The 21391-nt window shown below is 37.1% G+C and overlaps 1 protein-coding gene across 3 annotated transcripts; it reads right to left on the bottom strand.

Annotated features, from left to right (window-relative positions):
* Positions 1-7898: 7898 nt before the first annotated feature.
* Positions 7899-18430, bottom strand: LOC144041199 (serine/threonine-protein kinase SBK1). Of its 3 annotated transcripts, XM_077555275.1 has the most exons (5): positions 18247-18430; positions 12342-12470; positions 11015-11184; positions 9273-9475; positions 7899-9207 (listed from the first exon to the last, which is right to left on the bottom strand). In XM_077555275.1, exons 3-5 carry the CDS (start codon positions 11175-11177, stop codon positions 8593-8595), a joined length of 981 nt encoding a protein of 326 aa, XP_077411401.1. In that variant the 5' UTR covers positions 11178-11184; positions 12342-12470; positions 18247-18430; the 3' UTR covers positions 7899-8592. The 3 variants fall into 3 exon arrangements, with proteins under 3 accessions (XP_077411401.1, XP_077411399.1, XP_077411398.1); XM_077555273.1 differs by lacking the exon at positions 18247-18430 and having other exon boundaries at positions 12342-14988; XM_077555272.1 differs by lacking the exons at positions 12342-12470; positions 18247-18430 and having other exon boundaries at positions 11015-11670.
* Positions 18431-21391: the final 2961 nt, after the last annotated feature.

The raw sequence follows: 21391 nt of genomic DNA, 5'->3' as shown, positions 1-21391 counted from the left end.
CTACATTCAGAACACAAACACGAGCAAGTAAAAGTTTTGGATTGTTTTTGTTTTCCTCTCATTAAAATAAAAGAAGATAAGCACATCCTCACAATGTCCTGAGTGTGCAGACATCAGCTGTGTGAAGATGCATTTCCTCCTGCTCTTACAAGGTAGAGCTACTAAAACCTGAGTCAATCAGTTCAAAGTCATGCATTTATTTACACAACTGCATACATTTTAAAATGCTATAAAATAAAATACATTTTGTCTTAAGCTAGTTGGTGAAAATTCAAAGCTCTCGGGACTCACCGAGAAGATATGACGTCATGGCTGAACAGAGCACATGTGTCCCCCTGGTGGCCTCCAGTGCACAGGTATCCATTTCAGCCTCATGTTTTCACCATCCCTACTATATCTATATCACTCTTCTCTACAATTGCATATAGTGTGCTTGGAAATTGAGTAATTGACTGCATTTCATGGACTTCATTTTAGGATTCGTATTAAGGCTAAAATATGTGTAGATGATTTGCTTTAGTGCTTGATAATGTAGCAATAATTTTGGTGGACCAGCAAGGACACCTCTCACCATGTGTGTTTAGGTTTTGGAAATGATTCATTTATATAATAATATAAGTTGGTGACTGATTTTTTTGTCTTCACCACTCTATTTGAAAAATGTTCACACATTCTCTCTCCTTTAAGAATTTGGGATGGTTTCAGTGTTCACTCGTGTTACCCAGATTTTTCTTAAAGCTGTCCTGCCATTGGTTCAGAGCATTCAAGGGCCAATAGGATATCTTGGCTCGGCATGCAGTGAAAACGTCACACATCAGCGAATGTCGTGCTCAAGCAAGACACAAGATGCTGCATTCAAGGTCCTATATTAGCGTAGGAAATAATGGAATCAGCATGTTACTTGTTAGTACTTGCCGATGCTGATACCACTGTTTTAATGTAGTATCGGGGCATCTCCTGATACCGGTAACACTGTTCGCCATAATAATAATAAAACAATTTTTTAAAAACTGTTAGTTTAAAAAAAACATTAAATTCAAACAGAAATTTAAAAATGAAAAATGACCAATTACCTCAATGATGTAGCTCTATATCAAATTCATCTTTATTAAATGGTTCTACTAGCACAGAGAGGCTGCTGTTTATAATCCGCCTCACAAACTTTCCATTGACCCCAATTTTTCGATTTTTCTTCAGTTCATAAACTCACTTAGCAAAGTTGATCCAAAGCGTAACCTACGCAACTAGCCTTTTATGGCTAGTAGTAGTAGAGCTCTTTACCAAAAGGCTACACATTCATTTTCATTTTTCTGTGTAAATATACATTTATTTATTTACCTTACAATACATTGTAAATTCTTATTGACTCATCAAAACTATGAATGAACACATGTGGAATTAAGTACTTAAAAAAAGGTGAAATAATTGAAAACTTGTTTTATATTCTAGTTTCTTCAAAATAGTCACTGTGCTCAGCTGATTAGTTTTTTTTCTTTTGCACACTCTTGGCATTCCCTCGATGAGCTTCAAGAGTAGTCACCTGAAATGGTTTTCCAACAGTATTGAAGGAGTTCCCAGAGGTGAGAATGCCAAAAGTGTGCAAAGCAGTAATCAGAGCAAAGTTGGCTATTTTGGAGAAACTAGAATCTAAAACATATTTTCAGTTATTTCCCCTTTTTTTTTTTGTTAAATAAATAACTCCAAATGTGTTCATTCTTAGTTTTGATGCCTTCAGATTCAGACAACTTTATTTATTCCAAGAGGGGCAATTCATTTGTAGCTTCCCAGTCTGCACACCCATAACAATCAGTCCATTAACAGATTAGTGAATAAACAGCATACAACAAGACACACATCAAAGCATGGGACAGGCCTGAACAAGTGTTCTAGGCCGAAAAAGCCTACAGTTGTAGAAATATAATAAGAAAGATATAATAAGATTAAAAAAAAGAAAAAAGAACAAGACAAAATGAGAACAATTAAAAACAGCTGAAGAAATAATTCAGTAAATTACTCCTTTAAAATGACAATCATTAAAGTGAGCATGGTCTGCGTTTAGAAGCTTAATAGCAGAGTGATTAAAGGAGAATCTACTATATATATATATATATATATATATATGTATTAGGGGTGTGAATTGCCTAGTAGCTTGCGATTCGATCTGTATCACGATTCATAGGTCACGATTCGATTTGATACCAATTAATCTTGATACAAATCTATAAGTCAATTATTGCGAATTTTTAAACTCAAATTTGGAAAATACTAATCAGTAAACTTGTACATGCACACTGTAAGATTTGTATGAAAATGTACTTCAGGTTTGTAACTGTGAGCCACTGTATTTAACAAACAGGTTGCAGTCAGGTTTCATGTTTGAACAGCACTGAAATAAAATATTAAGGCTTAATGTTCCACTAATATAACATTCTTCCATGCTTCAAGTGCGAAACCTAACCCTAAGTAAAACATTTTGTTGAATATTTCCATCAAAAGTCATGATATATTGCCGAATCGATTTTTTTAACCCCTAATATCCATTCATTTTCTTAATCGCTTGTCCTCACAAGGGTGGGGGTGGGTGGCGGGGGGTGCTGGAGCCTATCCCAGCTGGCTTTGGGGCAGTAGGCGGGGTACACCCTCAACTGGTTGCCAGCCAATGGTCCAATGTCCACAGTCGGCTTCATATGGAATCCAAAGTATCTGGTGGCAAGTGGTGAGCAAATATTTCACAACCCACAAGAGAAACTGATCCTGTTTTCCAGTCCTTTAAACATGCCACTGTGGTATTTGTATTGCCTTCTCTGGTAGTTTAGTTTGGTATCAACCTTTCAAACAAATGTCATGGTGAAGTGAAGATGAATAGCACTGTCGTTGGAACTATAACAACTCACACTTGGTTTGCCAAACAGTGGACGGCTCTTGATGGTGTTGTCAGTCATAAACAACCTGAAGAAAATCTAAAGCAAGCATGTCGCTCCAAAGGATCACTATTACAAACTTGGCAAGTGGGAGAGATTTACGCAAGCATGTGACATAGGATTAGTGTTTGTTGACTGTGTTGGTAAGTACATATGTGAGTGGCAAACATTGTGTCGAAGGAGGCAGGGGATCCTGTTACGCAGAAATGAAAGAAATATTGCTCAAATCGATTTCATCACTTAAAATGATGTTTCCATTTTATTAGCTTTCTATTCTCTTTTCTTCTATGCAAGAGCACAAACAATTAAACCGTTATGCTATGTTTTAATATTTCATATTCCAAGATATTTATTTGTTAATTTATCTAGCAAGCTTGTTACTGATTCCAGAAGTCAGGTTTAGAAATAGGGCCACCACAAAAAAAAAAGAAAAGAAGATGGATAACATAAAAGTGCTATACTGTTAATGTCATCATTCAAATGGTTAATATGTTAAACAATTCAATGAATTATATTTGTTCAAAATTATTATTATTATTTACGGCTCATAAAAAATTCACATTACTAGAGTTTGTTGATGGACTTCATCAAACTACCTTTATACAGCTTGATAAGCACTTCCCCCCTCACAGGTCATCAAAAAACTCAACAGTGTCCATAGACTTAACAGACACACAAGATATAACAGATGTCCCAGCATGCATTGCATGCTTTATCAAAAGGTAACTGAAGGACCGTGACATCACAGAGACCGCCATATGTCCAATGGGACTCATTTGTGAGCTGCGGTCCTTGGCAGATATGTAATCATCAACATAATGACACCGCACTGATGGATCACAATGCAGGATTAAGTCAGCTTTGCAGCTGAAGCTAAAAATAGATCACCAAAGTGGGAAGAAATGGAGGAAGGATTTGTAACGAATGCAATTAGTTGAGCTCACAATTTGACATAAAAGCAGTCATGAAGAACTGAATGGACCGTACGTTCAATCACTCACAGTTTTGGGGGGCTAGCGACCAAGCCCTGCTGTAAAAAATGAAAATAAACCCGAAACTATACCAAAGCAATTTGTCATCTCATAACATTACCCTTGAAAATAAATGGATTCAAAATGATTTGACTTATTTTTTTTTCCCAATCCCTCAGATTGGTGTACTGTATTGCACCTCGACAAAGCAGTCTGTCAATTATAGTGGGAAGTGTGTATCATCATCATCATCATCATCATCATCATCATCATCATCATCATCATCGTGTTATTGAAACGCCAAATCATTGTTAACTGTAATTTTGTGTTCATCTACCAAATTCAGATATAATCACATGGATTCGATAAACACGCAGCAAATCATATCGGCAGTTTTCATTCAAATTTTGAATTTGTTGTGTTGCGATTGAATTGTAACATTAGTTTTATATGGTGTTATGCAGACGTGTATTTAGCCCATTTTGAACAATAGCACATATATGGATATATTTGGTGTGTTCTTTTTGTTAACAAGATAGATGCTTATAGCTATAATATATGTAAACCATAAAGTTTAAAAGTAACATTTAAGCAACAAAAATACAGTACAAGCCCCCCAACCCTCCTCTGCAGACTAGCGGAGCGCGTCGTCGTCCTCCTCCGTACTTTCACGGGGTTTGTCTGTCTCGTCAAGTGTTCCTTACTTACACCAAAATATGTGAAAAGTTGTTTACCTTTTCCCACTCAACACCAGCACATTATTTTCATTACTAGTCTGCTTTTTTGTTCCTCAATCATGTTACTACTCGCTAATGAGGGAAACTTACTAACGTGTGTGGCGTGCACGTGCGCGTGCGTCTGCACAGAAAAAAAGTCGCTACGTGGAGAGAGTCGCGGACATCAGAACAACAAACAAAAAGCTCAATTTTAAAGTATTTGTATTAAAGACAAGATGTAAAAAGGCAGAGATTAACTAGTGCTAAAGTCAATTTGTTTTGTTAATATGTTTTCACCACTTGTACATGCATTATAAATATTATTTTGTAGATTCAAGCGCATTTCTTTTCTCATGTTTATGTTATGTATGTTTTTTTTATCAAATAGTATAGACAAGCTATATATCATCAAAAAACAAACATGTATCTGTTCATAAATTTTATATGTTGTGTGTTTCATTTAAAATAAATTTTCAAAAACAAGTCCAAGGACCATTTTTGTTGATTTTCACTGTAATTTGTGAGGAGCTGGTTTACTCCAGAAACATGCATACTGTCAATGTGTATGTTGAGGAGCTCTTGTATCAAAAAGAGTACCCTTCACAATAAATTAGGGTTGGTATATGTTTATATTTTAAGTCCTTTTCTCCTTTTTTATAACTTTTATTAGATTCGGTTTACTCACTGACTTCCCATGCAATTTTTGGAGCGAGGAGTACCCCAAAACCACGACAAGCGACCTATCCCAATACCCCCCTTGTACCATCCAAGCACCTCCAAATGTTTTTATAGCACCCCTAAACCTCTGATCCTAGAAACGCCTCTGGTCTTATGTTTTGTCTTGTTTTATCGTTTTTGTTATTTAGTATAGACTACCAGTTGTGTTTCCTTCAAAGGGCCCGACAAACCCAATTAGTGTTTTATTGCCTGATCAAATCATTACACGTACGATACGTTTTAAAGTTTAAAAAAATGTTTGTTCAACTATTGTAATATAAAAATATTTTTAAAAATGAAATGCACTCTGCAGTCTTGATACAGATGATCCAGAGACAAAAACAAAAGGCCAAAGAAAACAGTTTTAGTTGGGCTATATGATGGCCTCAGGAATGGCTCAAGCCTACACTATAGGCATGAGAAAGTTCCCAGTTGTGGAGATTTTCCATAACAGACAGCGTGGCATTATTAATAGTTCACCCACTTGACAGCCAGCAGGCTTGAATGTCTGTGTTGTACCGTTTGTGTGTTGTAGAGGAGCATTCGAGAGAAGGGGTGAGTGAGCAGCACCATGGCAACGTGATGTCAATTAATTAAATGGGCAAATACTGTACATTCAATATTTTCTTGATTATTTTCTCAAATGTTGCTGTGTTGTTGAACATGGTGGTGTGGCTAAGTCATCGTCATGCTGTGGCTGTACACACAATATTTTCTGTTATTTGAGCATCAGACTAGATTAACAAGATCATACAAGATTAAGTGAAAGCAATATATGGGAGTATAAATGCTTGTAGTATCAGACTAAGACAGAACAGGCGAACGGGACAGTTAGGAACTGATTATCTTTTTTATTTTTTTATTTTAGATATACCTTAAATGTAACGTCCCCTGTCTTTGGCAAACTTGTGTAATTCGTTTTTTTGATGTGTGTGTGTGTGTAAAATTCTCTTCTAAGAGAATGACTTTGAGTTGTACATATTGTATCCATCCATTCCTATTAACTGTTATGTTTTTCTGTAAATATTGCAACTTCATTGTCTTGAAAATGGCTTTATTCTTCTTTTTTCCTCATAAAACATTTTTTTTAATTTATACTATGACTTTAGACATTTTCTCCCAAAACAATTTTGTCCTAATAATATTAGTAATTTATTAAAAAATATATATTTTTGTTCTCTTTAAATTACAATGTGTCCCCTTTTCCTCCATAATAATATGATATTGTCAGAATTAAAATATTATACCCATAATATCTGATATTTGTTCTTCTTCTTATTATTATTATTATCATTATTATTATTATGATGCCCATTTAGCTTAACGGATGAGTCAAAGTTACAGACGTGCTTTGCAGTTGGATTTACATTGGCTTCGTCAGTGTTTGTTTGACAAGTGGGTGATCTGAAAGATAACTCGGCGAGTGCGCTGCATAGCATGGGTCGCCATTAGCTACGGGCCAGCTGGAGCTAAATGCCAAGGAATTATTCAATAGAAGGGGGTTCGGAAAATGAGACGGGGATAAAGACGTCGAGCGACAGCTACAGTAAAGTCATGCTGAGGTCAGCGTTCTGTTCTATAGCTTCAAAGAGTTATATGATATCTGGTCAAGACACTGGATGCAGGAATGCTAATTAGAGGGATGGATTTGTGTAAATATTTATTTCCATGCACCTGCTCTCAGAGTGTAGCCATATACAGTATAGGTTATATTGAGTTATGTCATTGGACACCCGCTGTGTATTTGCTGCTGTCTGATTTTTTTCATAAAAAGATAGTATAAACTAGTGGCCTGGTGGGTGGTGTCTGCTCGGTGCTGGATTTCACTTTCCTTTCTTTTCTTTGGTCCTTCCTCGGGTCTCCTGACGGCCTCACGACTCTGGCTGGAAGTGTTCGGTTTAGGTGAACGGTATGGGATTTTTTAATAGGTTTTAGGTGAACTAATGAATACACACACACTCGCACGCACGCACGCACACACGCATATACACATACTCACCCACATACAAAAAGAAAAAGAAAAAGAAAAAGAAAAGAAAAAAAAAGAGAGCAATGATGATGACATTAAAATTACCGAATGAACAATACTGAGCTCTCCAGAAAAAAAGAAGAAAAAAAAGATAGTATAAACTATACGCATAAATGATCAATGACATGAGCAAAAAAAAAGTAAATTAAACATTCATTGATAGATTCAGTTTGATTAGTTTGTGATTTCATGCTCATGCACCTATTTGTAATTGTTAAAGTTGTAAATTTACTATTAATACTGTGGGCATGAATTTCTGTTTCTGATTCCGGTTCCTCAATTCACTCCCAGTTCCTAGAATTCCTATTTCTGATTACAGTCATAAAATTTGCATGATTTAGGAGGGAGATAGCCAGTCATTGTTGGGGAGATGCTATCGTTTGAACTTCTCTGTGTATTTTTAAAAGCATTTACACTGACATTGGAAAGGAAATACGTGGCTTGTTGGTTCTGGTACATTTAATGTTTATTTTCCTGGAACTTGTCTTTGGTAATACCACTCACAATTCTGGCACCACAAAATCCAGACTGGTATACAGTTTGAGAAGAGTTCAATTAAAACTCTGTTACAAGAGGCTTAGCCCTGAATTGTAACCTTACATGGTAGTTTGCGTCTATTAATGTGCTCAAATTTATGCAAATAACATTCCAAAGCCCGGAGAAAACGTCATGTTGTGTTCACTTGATATAGTAAAAAGATTTTCACCCAGCGAGGTGACCTTGTCGCCACACGTGCGCACATGCAATGCTAACGCGTTTGCTCATGCACATCGCAACCATAGAGCGCAATAGTGCGCCAGGCTGTCGTTAAGTAAACAGAAGACAGCAAAAGAACATTTGCATACTTCAGGGCTTTGGCCTGCTTATTTATTACACTTGTGATACATTTCTGGCCGGCTTCCCTTCATATGACATTAAAAGCACACACAGTACACTTTCAAATGGGAAAAACAAAGTTGTTTTTGGACATTTGTCATGTTAAATGAAATAAAAAATAATATAATACAAATAAGAACTGAACCATATTTAAATGATAATGTACATTCAATTCAATGGCTGCAACTTAATGTATGTCGTCCGTTGGTTAAAACCTGCTGAGACAATCATTTCACCAGTCACAACATATATTTCTGTACACTGTATAGATGTTTTTCCGACCAGTTTATCGACTGAAATTCAAAAGCTTTGGTTGTTTGCTGCAAATCAAATTTGTATTGGTGATCTCTGTATGTCCACAATTATTCTTTGTCTTTTTCTAATGTCTCGTGCTGCTCCGTCCCTTGATTCTTCCTAAGCCAGGCCTCGCTGACATATTCTCTCACCACCCCTTCGGCGCATCTCTTTTCTGCATCCACAACCAGGAGCTTACTGAACAACTCCATGGCTTCTGGAGTGAACCTCTTCCACAATTGAGGATTGTCCTCCTCGTTATTGGCGTCTCCAAATCTCGACCAGTCAACAAACTCTTGGTAGCAGTCGTCCGAGTCTGTGCAACGCTCCCAAGGAAAGTAGCCCGTCAGGATGCAGAATATAAGCACCCCAAAGGCCCAAGTGTCCAGACTTGGCTCCACACTGAGTGGAGGAGCAGTGACTTCTTTCTGTCCCTCCAGGAGAGCAACGTTGCAAAGCTCAGGGGCCATGTAAGGCAGAGTCCCTGTGATGAAAGTGATCAGAGTGCCCCTCTTCTGAGCCAGGCCAAAGTCTGCCAGCTTGACTTGGCAGCAGTCATGATCCAGCAGAAGGATGTTCTCGGGCTTGATATCTCGATGGACCAGGCCGTGGCTGTGGATGAACTCCAGAGCACTAGCAATCTGGACCACGCAACGTTTAGCAGCTGACTCGGGGATGCCCACCTGAAACCGATCCATGATTTAAAAAAACAAACCTACTTCTGTGTCCCAATTTTGTGTGCGGTTACCTTGGGCTGAATGACAGCGAACAGGTCCCTCCCGATGACGAGCTCCTGGGCGAAGCAGTAGTGCTCACTAGACTGAAAGGCGATGCCAAAGAGGCCCACGATGCAGGGGTGGCAGGACAGATGTAAGGAGATGCAGTACTCTCGCAGGAATCCCTGCAGCTTAGTTGAGGTTTTTGGCATCACTTTCAAAGCCATGGGAGTTCCTGCGCAGCATAATAAATAAATAATATGTCCTCAAAGTAAAATGTACTTTTATTCTAATTGCTTGCGAGTTCGTCAATAACAAAAGGCAACAAGACCAATTGGAATGTATTTGTACTGTACTTCACTTGAAATTAGATCAGCTACCTCTGTAGAAATGTTCAAACCTTATTTTTACATTCTTGCATTTCGTTAAACTAAATATGGCATGCAACAAAAGCATCTTCATTTTGCCACTGAAGGTTTTCTTCTCCTTTCCTTTCACACCGTCGTTTTTATGTTTCCAAACAGTTTGTCGCCTTTTGATGATGCATATCTGATTTTTAAGCACTTATGAAAAAGGTCTGGGTTGGACTTGGAAAAAAATTCACAGTGACAGTGACTGCAACAGGACTTGAGTAGAACCTATCTGTGACGCTTCATTTCACCAAATGCACCCTCATATTGTTAAAACATTGTATAGTATTCATGATTTAACAATGACGGGATTACTGTTGCCCCCAACAACATCATTGGAAGCGGGATTCTTCCATCTGTGATCCCTCGATGTTTCTTCCAATCCCAATGGAGTTTTTCCTTGCACGGATGACCTTATAACCTGGGGATTGTGAACTTTGGGTCTGTAAGGGCCTTTGAAAGTCTTTAGTGATTGTAATAGTGGGCTATAATATAAATGCACTTGACGTGACTTCTACTGGTGCCTACGTCATTGAAATGTATACAGATTTTTTTTAAACATCATAATATTAACAGTTGTTTATTCATTTATTTTTATTTTAGGAACTTTTATTTAAAATGTTATTATGTTCGCCTTAGACCGGGAACAACCAAAGATGAACGGCGCTTTCCCTCTTCACTCGCCGCTACCGCTACTGGTTATTTTCTTTTCCTCTCCTCTTAGTAGGCTAATGTGCTTAAATTCAGCAGGTCGTCTTGTCTGATCTCAGGTCAGAGGCGAGGAGTCGGCGGTGGGAGGGATCCGCCACCGCCTCATCCAAGTTTCAAGGTGGCCCCCCTCGGCCGAGCCCCAGGGCCGCGACTTGGGCTGCGGGCTGTTGTGCGCAGGGGAATATAATGTCCACCGGCAGCCGCGTGGTGCCCCGCGGGCCGGGCCAGCGCTCGTTCATTGGAGGAACGGAGGTCGAAGCGGCCTGCGACAGCCTCAGCTTCGATGGGGAAGCGACGCTCAGAACAAGACAGGTGCTTTACAACTTCCAAGTGTTGATGATCAACGTGTCATGCAATTCACATTTGTCCCCCCGAATTTCCAAAACACATGGATGACATTGAAAATGCATGCTAATATGACTTTTCTGATTAAAAATCAAACAGTGAGTTTATGAGTGAAAAATGGGCCATCCTGGCAGGATGATCCCCTTTTTAAATACACATTTTCAGGTTTATACCTTTACGCAATACGTATCAGATTGCCACCAAGGTATCGGCATCCGGATTGGATCATGACAGAAGTGAATTGTCCCGGCCCTAATATTAACATACTAATGTATTTGACATTATGGTAAGCAAGAACAAAGTCGTACCCCTGAAGCGATGTGTGACCAGCAGCACTTTGCCATATTTTCCCCGGCCGATCTCCTTGATGACGTTGAAGTGTTCTTGGATCTCCAGTTGGTTGAGGCTCTGAGACGTTAACACCATCAACTCATCGATCAGGCTGCCGTCAGCCAGGCCCAACTCAATCATCTCGAACCTACTCATGATATTAAGGAAAACAAAGAAAAAAACTCTCGTATCATTTTTCAGGGTTTTGACAGATATACCAATATCAGCAACATTTGAATCATCGTGATCAGCCAGGGGAGGGGAATTTGACTTTCCCTAAAGGCCGTTGCTCTACTACTTCGGGGGATTTCACCTATTGCGTGTATTTTTTATTTTTTGGAATGCAACCCCAGTGATGAACGAGGGAACACTGTAACCCAAAATATAATTAATTTTTATACTAAACATAATTTGTGATTTGACCTAAAATTTCAAGAAACACAAAAAGTCAGGACAATTGTCAACACATTTGCTTGTTTTTTTTTGCTTTTAGTGGGTTTATCATACTAACAGTGGTGATAAAACAGACAATTCACTGCCATTGACGGCTATAGACGTCAAAAATAATTTTAACTATTTTTATTAGTTTAACATTTTTTTTACTTTTGTTAACAGAGTATGAAAACCTAGAAAAAAATTGTACACTTCGAACAGATATAACATTTGTGATTAATCGTGAGTTAACTAGTGAAGTCATGCGATTAATCACGATTACTAATATTAATTGCCTGACGCCCCTAATTTTTTAATAATCTTTTATTCTTAAAAAAAAGATTAAAAAAAATATATTATTAAAAATTAGGGGCGTCAGATGATTACATTTTTAAAATTTAAATTAATCACATGACTTCACTAGTTAACTCACGATTAATCACAATTTTTATATCTATTCTAAATTTACAATAAAAAAAAAATCTAGGTTTTCTTAATCTTGTTAACAAAAGTAGAAAAAAACGTTAAACTAATAGAAATAGTTCAAATGAATTTACAGTATGGCAGTGAATTAATTAATTAGTCGCTACATCATCGCAGGTCTGGGGCAACTACAGCCCATGGGCCATATGCAGCCTCGAGAGCATGTACCCAACCTGCCATGCAATAATTTCTTTTTTTTTTTAACAACAAATATAAACAAATGTGTTCTAAAATTGCCTAAAACATTTAACCCACATATGCTTGTATAATAAACTTTAGTTTGATCAGTGTAAATAACACATTAGAACAACATAATCACAACGATTAAAAAAGAAAGACATTTCTGTGAACTACTATGAGCTTAACAATATATTTCCATTGAAGTCTTACCTTAGACAGAACACTTCAAACAGCTTGCAGTGGAGAGTGCAGCGAAGCAGATGGTGTCAATACAGTATGTTGTTCACATCCACTGCCGCTGCTTGGATGAACATGCCGAGGGGACCTGAGAGCTTTTCCCTGCCCAGCACATAGCTCAACTCTCAATGGCTACAATCAGAACATTGCGCGCTTTGACAGCTGATTATAAACCCACACTTTAAAGTGCACTCAAGAACAAACACACACACGCACACACACATGCACGCTCTTAGAAAATATGTTTTCATGTATGCACTATGCAGTGAGTGAAAGCCATTGCTCATTTTCTTTATGAGCTCTTCTAACCTACAAATAGGATGTATGAATATGCAAATGGGTATTGGCCAATACAGTGTATCTTTTTAATTTATGCTTAAACAGCTTCATGCATGCATTTGTGGGTTTAGATTACAAATCAGCTTTAATTTGCATAAAGTGACAAAAACATGTATTAGGGGCTTTTTCATTCATTTTGCATACATCAAGTATGAATTATTAACTCATTCACTGCCATTGACGACTATAGACGTCCAAAATTCATGTGAACTATTTCTATTAGTTCAACATTTTTCATTTCATTTTCTATGAAAACCTTTTTTTTTTTTTACTGTACATTTATAAGAGATATAAAATTATCATGCGATTAATTACGATTAAACGGCCCTTAGTTTACTTTTTTTTTAATTAGGCCCGTCAGGCGATTACAATTTTTAATTGTAATTAATCACATGACTTCACTAGTTAATTAATGATTAATCACAAATTTTATATCTATTCTAAATTTACAATATTTTTTTTCTCTAGGTTTTCATACTCTTGTTAGCGAAAGTGGAAAAAAAAATTATACTAATAGAAATAGTTTAAATGAATTTTGGCCGTTGATAGCCGTCAATGGCAGTGAATGAGTTCAAATAAAACATGTGTCATTGTTGTTGCTATCTGTAAACATGACAAGAGTGATGTTTCATTCATTCAGTATACATCAAATTGTGTGGGCCTTTTTCTATTCAACTGATAAATGTACCATCTTTACATTGAACTGTTTAAATTACAATGCCGGTCTTTTATTGAATTTATTAATTTAGTTTGATATTACTGTAGGATTATGGAATGTCAACTTAAAATAAAAAGATTATTCTCCAGGTTGCAAAAAGTTTGTGAAAAAAAATCACGATTCAGTTTTTAAATTTGATTTGAATCCAATCAATAAATCAATCAATCAATCAATCAATGCCATTTTATCGTCACCTCAAAATACAATTTAAATGTTAAATGTTGAGTTTAAGTTCATTTAGGGCAGGGATAGGAAACACTGGTGCTCGAGAGTCGCTGTCTTGCCTATTTTCCACGTCTCCCTCCAACAACACACCTGATTGATGAACAAGCTCGTCATCAGGCTTCTACAGAGCTTGCTGATTAACTGATCAGTTGAGTCAGCTGTGTTTGAGGAGAGAGCCATGGAAAACAGGCAGGACAGTGGCTCTCGAGGACCAGGGTTCCCTATCCCAGATTTAGGGTATTACACTTGTTATGTAGAGGCCATGGGAATTTGCTCTCATAGCCATAAATACATAACCCCCTAGTGCGACAGCACAAACGAAGCCCCCCAGGTTGCTTCTTACAACCTGGGCGCAGCCTAATGGGGCTTTCTTGTCTATTCTCATGTGTATGTGAGTGTGTAACATTTTGTGTAAAGCCACTCAACACTGTGACCCCTGGTTTCTATTCTTGGCACACAGGCATCAACATGAAGAGGACTTGACGACACAAAGAAACAGATACTGTCTGCTGGTGCTTTCCCCTCTCTGGCTCTCATAGGACAGCGACGGGCGGTTCAGGGATACGTTTGGCTGCGTTTTCAATTGAGTGTGACGCAATTGAAAAGCAATTCAACATTCACAAAGAGTCAACATTTAACAATTTTGCCCTCATTTTTACATTTTGCTTCATGATATAACAATTAAGCCATTTTTAGGTTTTATCATTAGCATTTGCTAACAACTTATTACACTTGTGTGACAGTTAAGAATGTTAAAATGCTTCTTATAACTTGTGCAGTTATTAACTCATTCGCTGCCATTGACGGCTACAGACGTAAAAAATTCATTTGAACTATTTTTATTTTCTGTTTAACATTGTTTCCACTTTTTTTAACAATAGTATGAAAACCTAGAAACATTTTTTTTTTATTGTACATTTAGAACAGATATAACATTTGCGATTACTCGCAAGTTAACTATTGAAGTCATGCGATTAATTATAATTAACTCATTCACTGCCATTGACGGCTATTGACGTCAAATATTCATTTGAACTATTTCTATTAGTTTAAAATGTTTTCCCCCTTTTTTAACAAGAGTATGAAAACCTAGATTTTTTTTTATTGTACGTTTAGAAACGGATAAAAAAATTATGAATAATTGTGAGTTAACAATTGAAGTCATGCGATTAATAACAATAAAAAATTAATTGCCTGACACGATAAAAAAGAAGAAGAAAAGATTATTAAAAATTAGGAGCGTCGGGATTACATTTTTTAATCGTAAATAATTGCATGACTTCACGAGTTAACTCACGATTAATCACACATTTTATATCTGTTCTAAATGTACAATAAAAAAAAATCTAGGTTTTCATATTCTTGTTAACAAAAGTGAATTTTTTTTAAACCAATAGAAAAAGTTAAAATTATATTTTAATGATATATTTGACGTCTATAACCGTCAATGGCAGTGAATGAGTTAAAGGTTGGTGACAATTCGACCCTGGAACACTTTATTTCTATATTTCCATTATTTCTACGTTAAACATTATTTACAAAGCAGCATTAAGTTTAAGTTGACTTTGGCTAGTTCATTTACTCATCATTATACTTGATGAAAAAGCTTTAAAACTCGGCTCCCTCACCGGTTTTGTGTCATTTTGTTTGAGAATAATTCCAGCAGATTTAAGGCATCATTTGACAACAAAAATAAATTGAACTTTGACATGACACTGCCGAGTGCGTTGTTCACATTTGGGACTGAACACATGGGCAGGAGGGTGAATGACATACGACATTGTGCACAGGGCTTGAACTTTAATGTTGTGTCATCATCTCCAAAACTGTCCAGCTTATCACACATCCAAACCCGACAGCTGCACTCAGCCCCATCCTGGCCATTAGTAGTTTGAGGTTGTACTTTGTGTGTGTACTAATTGTCTCTACATGATGTTTTGACATTTTGTTTAGTTCTCTAGACACTTCAATGCGCTTTAGAGTGGGATTGTGTGTTTAGAGTGTGTGAATGGTTTCACCCACTGTACAAAGGTGACATTGTTCACCTGTCACAGAGTAAAATGGGGGCACGTTTGGATGCACTTAGCAAAAGCACCTGCTGTGAAAGGAAAGGCCCATTTAGCACCAGCAATGAGTCTCAGAATAAAGTACTTGGACGTGACCAGCTGCCTCGTCACAGTCCGCGCACATATACACACATTGTTGCATGCACATTTATGAACTTTGCATGCAGCGAGTAAATAATTGGCATAGAGTATGTGGTGTGATTTTTGCACTGATAAATTCTGTAAATTCTTTATGCCTAAGGAACACTTCCCTTGAGGTGTAAAATGTGATGTAATTTCAAGCCAAAGTGGTAAAACCAGTCACACTGATTGCATTGCTAATACAAAATCAAAGGTGTCCTGTCTGGTCAACCAATGATGTAGACCACACCAGAAACAAACAAGCTGTTATTATTACAAAGTCCTGTTCCATTAAACCAATTTTGAAATGGTTATTTAACAGAACATTTTTATGACATTTAAGAGGACATGTAAAAAAATAATTGTCTATTAGAATGCTTAAATACAGTACATTTTGAAAAGAGTCTCTGGCTTGTCCCCCCATTAAGTAAATCTGTTATGTAGGAAGAGCTGCATTGAGTTTTGTTGGATGCTCAGACTAACAGTGTAGATGCTGATTTGCTGGTATTCTCTGGTTTTCTCCGATTTCTTGACACAGTACGTGAACATTAGGGGTGTGAATTGCCTAGTACCTGGCGATTCGATTCGTATCACGATTCATAGGTCACGATTCGATCAATCCCGATATGAATCTATAAATTGATCATTGCGATTTTTATTCTTACTCAAATTTAGAAAATACTAATCAGTAAACTTGTACATGTACATTGTAAGATTTGTATGAAAATGTATTTATTTATCTGAAAATGTATTTATTTTGCATTTAACAAACAGGTTGCAGTCTGTCTAATAAAATATTAAGGCTTAAAGTCCATTAACATAACATTCTTCCATGCTTAATGTGTGAATCCTAACCCTAAGTAAGACGTTTTGTTGAATATTCCCATAAAATAAAATAAAAAATCGATCCAGCTGCATATCGAATCGATTCGAGAATTGCGCGCTGCAATATCGCGATATATTGCCGAATCGATTTATTCTAACACCCCTAGTGAACATATAAAGTATATAGGTAAAGACAAGTTGTATATATTAGATGCATTTACAAAAATCCATTTTGTGATAAACATTGTTGTTGTTGTAGCAAATCTATAATCAGACTCACAAACAATGGGTGTTTAGTTTTCCACACAATATCTTTAAAACACACACACCAACAAATAACAAGTTTTTGTTGTTTTGTTTGTACAGTAACAAACACAAAGCCAAATATATTCTTAAACATGTAGACAGTAGTCTACATAGGTAGAAATAATTGAAACTGGCTCCACAGTGGCATGTTAAGTACCACCATTAAGAGGTTTGAGGTAGCTCGTACTGTGGCTATATTCCAGGTTGGGCTCAAACTGTGAAGTGTACACATCCACATTGAGATGCATCACCATGACGATGTGTCTCAACACAGCTGAACTGAAGCGATAATTACAGTTGTAAGCTATGATAAACAGTAAACTGAGCTCACTAAGTATGTCACGTACTACAGGATGCCGCTGATGAAATGCATACGTGCAGCACCCAACAAGACGGGCCTTAAAGTAGAAGCTGGAAGGGGAGGCATGAAGTTTACGCCAGTAGGAGTGTTGATGGAGTGACTGAGGACAGGCTGCGAGATGTGGTGTAACGCTGAGCTTCTACTTCAGAGTGACAGCATTTGTTTTAATAGAGTTGTCCATCTCAAGTCAATGTAGTGCTGTAAATGTTTAATATCAAGTCATTTGAGTTGCTTGGCTCCTAAATCACCGAGAAACTGATAAAAGAGGCATTACTACAGGGAGTCATAAAGCACTATGATTATAAATGTTACATGAGAGGTTATCACCTATTTCAATTTGGACCAGACCATCTTCATAACCTAAAAGAATACTAAAGTCATTGGCGATTAAGTTGTTTTTATACCTGCATCTTTTCCTCTCCATCATTACCCTAAGTGGAAATTAAATTTCCCATCATTCCCCAAAGTCCTTTAAACTCATCCTGCATTGCCCCACTCCACAAGGTGGTGATTTACATTACATACCATACCAAAAAAAAACATTTCACATTTTTGTAATATTATTTTTTTATTTTAGAGCGTATTGCTGCGCTACGATTAACGGTGCCCTGTGTGTGCACTGCATAATTGCACATGTCAAAATCTGCCACAAAGCAACGTGGACTAGAGACAGGTAAAATGCTGCCACCTAGTGGATCGTCAACAAATCAAAGCCAAACACATTTTCTACTTAAACCCGTGAGTTATTCTAGAATTAGGCTTCAACATTCTGGTAAAAGAAACCATCACTCTTCTGATTTTCTGCTATATATTCCTCCATAGTAAGTACAGCGGTGATCATATGCATAACAGGGTTACATGAGGTACCTATGCTATAAAATGTGAAAAATAAAAAGCGAGCACATGCCTTTACTCTACCCATGGTTTTGGATTCTGTTTGACGATGTCAAGTCCAGCACATCGTGCGATTCACTCACTGCTTTCTTCTTCTTCTTCTTGCACTGTGCGACGTGAATGAAGAGGCGCTGTGTTTTAGTGATGTTCTGATGTGAAAGCATTTTTTTTTTAAAATCTATTTATTGAATTGCTCTTGCCAGCTGTGTGTTAGGTAAAGAATGTAAATAAGAGCGGCAAATAAATGTATATTTTCAAAATAAAATAAAAAAATCTTCTTCTTCTTCTTTCTTCTTCTTCTTCTTCTTCTTCTTCTACCATGCTAAAAAGGTTATGGCAACAGCGTTACCAAACGGCTTACAAAATAAATAAATAAATAAATGTCATTTTAACTGTTTTATTTGAGATTCGGTTTGGTCATTAGGGAGGTGGGACAAGAGAATTTTTTTTTTTTTTTAGGGGGGTACTCCAGACTTATTTGGCATTTTAAAAACAAGCATTATTTTCTCTTAGTCCTTGTTCAAGACACTTCACACACATTGCCTCCAGTGCTGCTCACAATGGGGTGTGAATGATGTGAATGTTTGGTGGCGGTCGGAAGGGCTGTCGAGAGGACATGTATGGTTTGCAAGCTTGTTTGCGCTTATATTTGTAGATCAAACAGATGCGTTCAAAACAGCAGGACGGTTACTTTAGAAGTGAGACGTGAGCACTTTCGACTCTTCCAGGAAAGAAGAAGTTTGCTGACCTTATTTAAAGGTCACACCGCTTTCACACGCTTCTTCCTTTTTCTTCATATTGTGTTTATTTCGACCCATTGTTTTTGTTATTGTTGCAAGTTCATGCTTTAAGTAATGACAGAGGGGTGTGTTTTTAAAGAAAGATGCAGTCACACGCACTTCTCACACACGCATACATACACGCACACACACACACACGCACGTTTTAACAATAGAAATAAATATAATAAACAAAAGAATACATATTCAGCTATAGGTTGTTTACATTGTCTGCTAGGCATTAAAAAAGACAAACATACACCTACAACATTGTGCTTATATTTATAAAATATAGTATATTCAAATATCATGGGACTCGAGAGATGAAATAAACTTTTTTAAAGGTTTTTTTTGTTACGTACGCTTACATGCAGTTTACTACTTTGTAATTTTGCAGTGCATAAGTTAAGTTGCCCCTGCACTTTTCCTATCTTGTATGTATAATTTGATTGTGTGTGTGTGTGTGTGTGTGTTTAAAAGACATATCTTGTCAAACACTAGTTTGTTACTTTTAGCAGTCTTTTTTTGTTCTTACACAAGTATTTATACTTCTACTTCGGGTTAGGGTTAAGCAGTAGTGTGTGAGTATCACCTGTGGTCTCCAAATAATCACAGTGAACACACCTATGGACAATGAAGAGTGAGAGTCTTTAATTATTAACATTTTTGGAATGTCTGAGGAAAGCTGGAGTACTCGGAGAAAACCACACAAGCATGGGGAGAACTTGCACACAACAAAAGACACACAGGAAGACCGGAGCCAAGATCTGAACCCCAAACTTCAAAACATGCTTGCCACTATAGCATCCTGCCCTAATACGATTAAACAATCATACACGTTTATGCTACTTTAACCAGCAAGTGGCGCTCTAACACAGTAAATTGTTTCCTTGAGGTTTGACATTGGCAGTGGTTTGGCGTTTTCTCATTGATTTTCTCATTGATATGCTGTGCATGTATGACAACATCATTTATTTAATTCAACTTAATTCATCAGTGGACTGGCTGAAAGAGAGATGGGGGAAGCATGAGAAAGAAACCCCTTTATCACTTCCATCCAGAGCAGTTTCACTATCTGATTCTGTGGGCGCCTACTTCCTATTTCTCGTAAACGGAATTCGTATTTTCTGTATGTTTCACCGCAGCCGATATCTCACCACCACGGTGAAACGTCAACTTGTACGTGCGTGCGTATGCTTGTGCGTGTGTGTGTGCGCGCGTGTGTGTGCGTGTGCGTGTGCGTGCGTGTGAGCGCTGTGTGAGCAAGTTCCACTTTAGGTGACAGCTTTCACAGGCCTGCCGTATAGCGTATCAGCAACAACATAGCTAATAATAAGAGTTGTGAGCACTATATATTTGTGTAAAAGTAAATAAATAAATAGTAAAACAAATTCAACTCCAAGTACTCATATTCAAAAGTAAAACATATATATATATTTTTTAATGTTTTAATTAATTATATCAAAAATTTAACTAGGCACGTTTATTGGGCTGTCGAAATTCAAGCGGTAACTCTGGAGATTAATTTAAATGAGCTAAAGCGTTAAAAACTCAATTGACTCAGTTGACAGTTTTATTTACTTCCTGTTACGGCCTACAAACTGCAGGCAAACTTAGCCACTGGTGCGAAGACGGACAAACACCGATTATAGGTTGTTTTGCTTTCAGTTGTACAAGATGCTTGTTGGAGAAATCGCAAGTAATTTGTGCACTTTACAAAACCAAATTCAAATAACATATTAGTTGTACGTTTTTGGTATATCATCTCAGAGCAAAATGCTCTGCTCAAGTTCCCTCCACGGGGCCTCGCAAACAAAACCCTTCTGCTGTGTGCTGCTTGTGAGCACAACTAAACCTGGAAGGCAGAAATTCTGAGAATTGTTTCTGTGAGATAAACAGATAACCTGTAAACTAAAGATGAGTTCATTTTGAACATTTTGTTTTGTATTTTCGTATATTCAAGGATCAAAGAATGCTATTAGAATAGTCTTTGATGCTAAATATACTTTCTGTTTGATGATTTTACATTAATTCCAAGATTTTGCTCAAGTAAATATCAGTAGCAAGAAGCAGAAAATGTGATTAATCGCGATTAATTATGGAAAATTGTGCGATTAGTTAATTATTGAAAAAGTTTAATCAATATTATATTTATTATTATATTATAGAAAAAGAGCTGTGAAATTTATTTTTGCTTTATTTTTTAATGCTGCTGCTTGATTTGCACCGATCCGAACCACCAATCATAGAGTGTCATTGTGTTTGGGGCGTGATATGGAACTGTAACGAAACCAGAAAGCGCCGACGCCGGGGCAAACAAACAAACCAAACATGGAAGAATGTTGAAAAGCGAGAGGCGCTTCGTGCATTTTTTAGCTGGTAAATGCTGG

Source organism: Vanacampus margaritifer, chromosome 1, assembly GCF_051991255.1.
Source record: "Vanacampus margaritifer isolate UIUO_Vmar chromosome 1, RoL_Vmar_1.0, whole genome shotgun sequence".
NCBI lineage: Eukaryota > Metazoa > Chordata > Actinopteri > Syngnathiformes > Syngnathidae > Vanacampus > Vanacampus margaritifer.
Note: the sequence above shows the minus strand (reverse complement) of the source record. Positions and strands in the feature narration are given on the sequence as shown.

Excerpts from the sequence above, each read along its gene's own strand:
- LOC144041199 (XM_077555272.1), bottom strand. The coding sequence starts at position 11,192 with ATGAGTAGGTTCGAGATGATTGAGTTGGGCCTGGCTGACGGCAGCCTG. Across the intron at positions 9,476-11,014 it reads GGTCACACATCGCTTCAGGG|GAACTCCCATGGCTTTGAAA; the intron begins GTACGACTTTGT and ends TATGCTGCGCAG. Across the intron at positions 9,208-9,272 it reads TCGCTGTCATTCAGCCCAAG|GTGGGCATCCCCGAGTCAGC; the intron begins GTAACCGCACAC and ends GATCGGTTTCAG.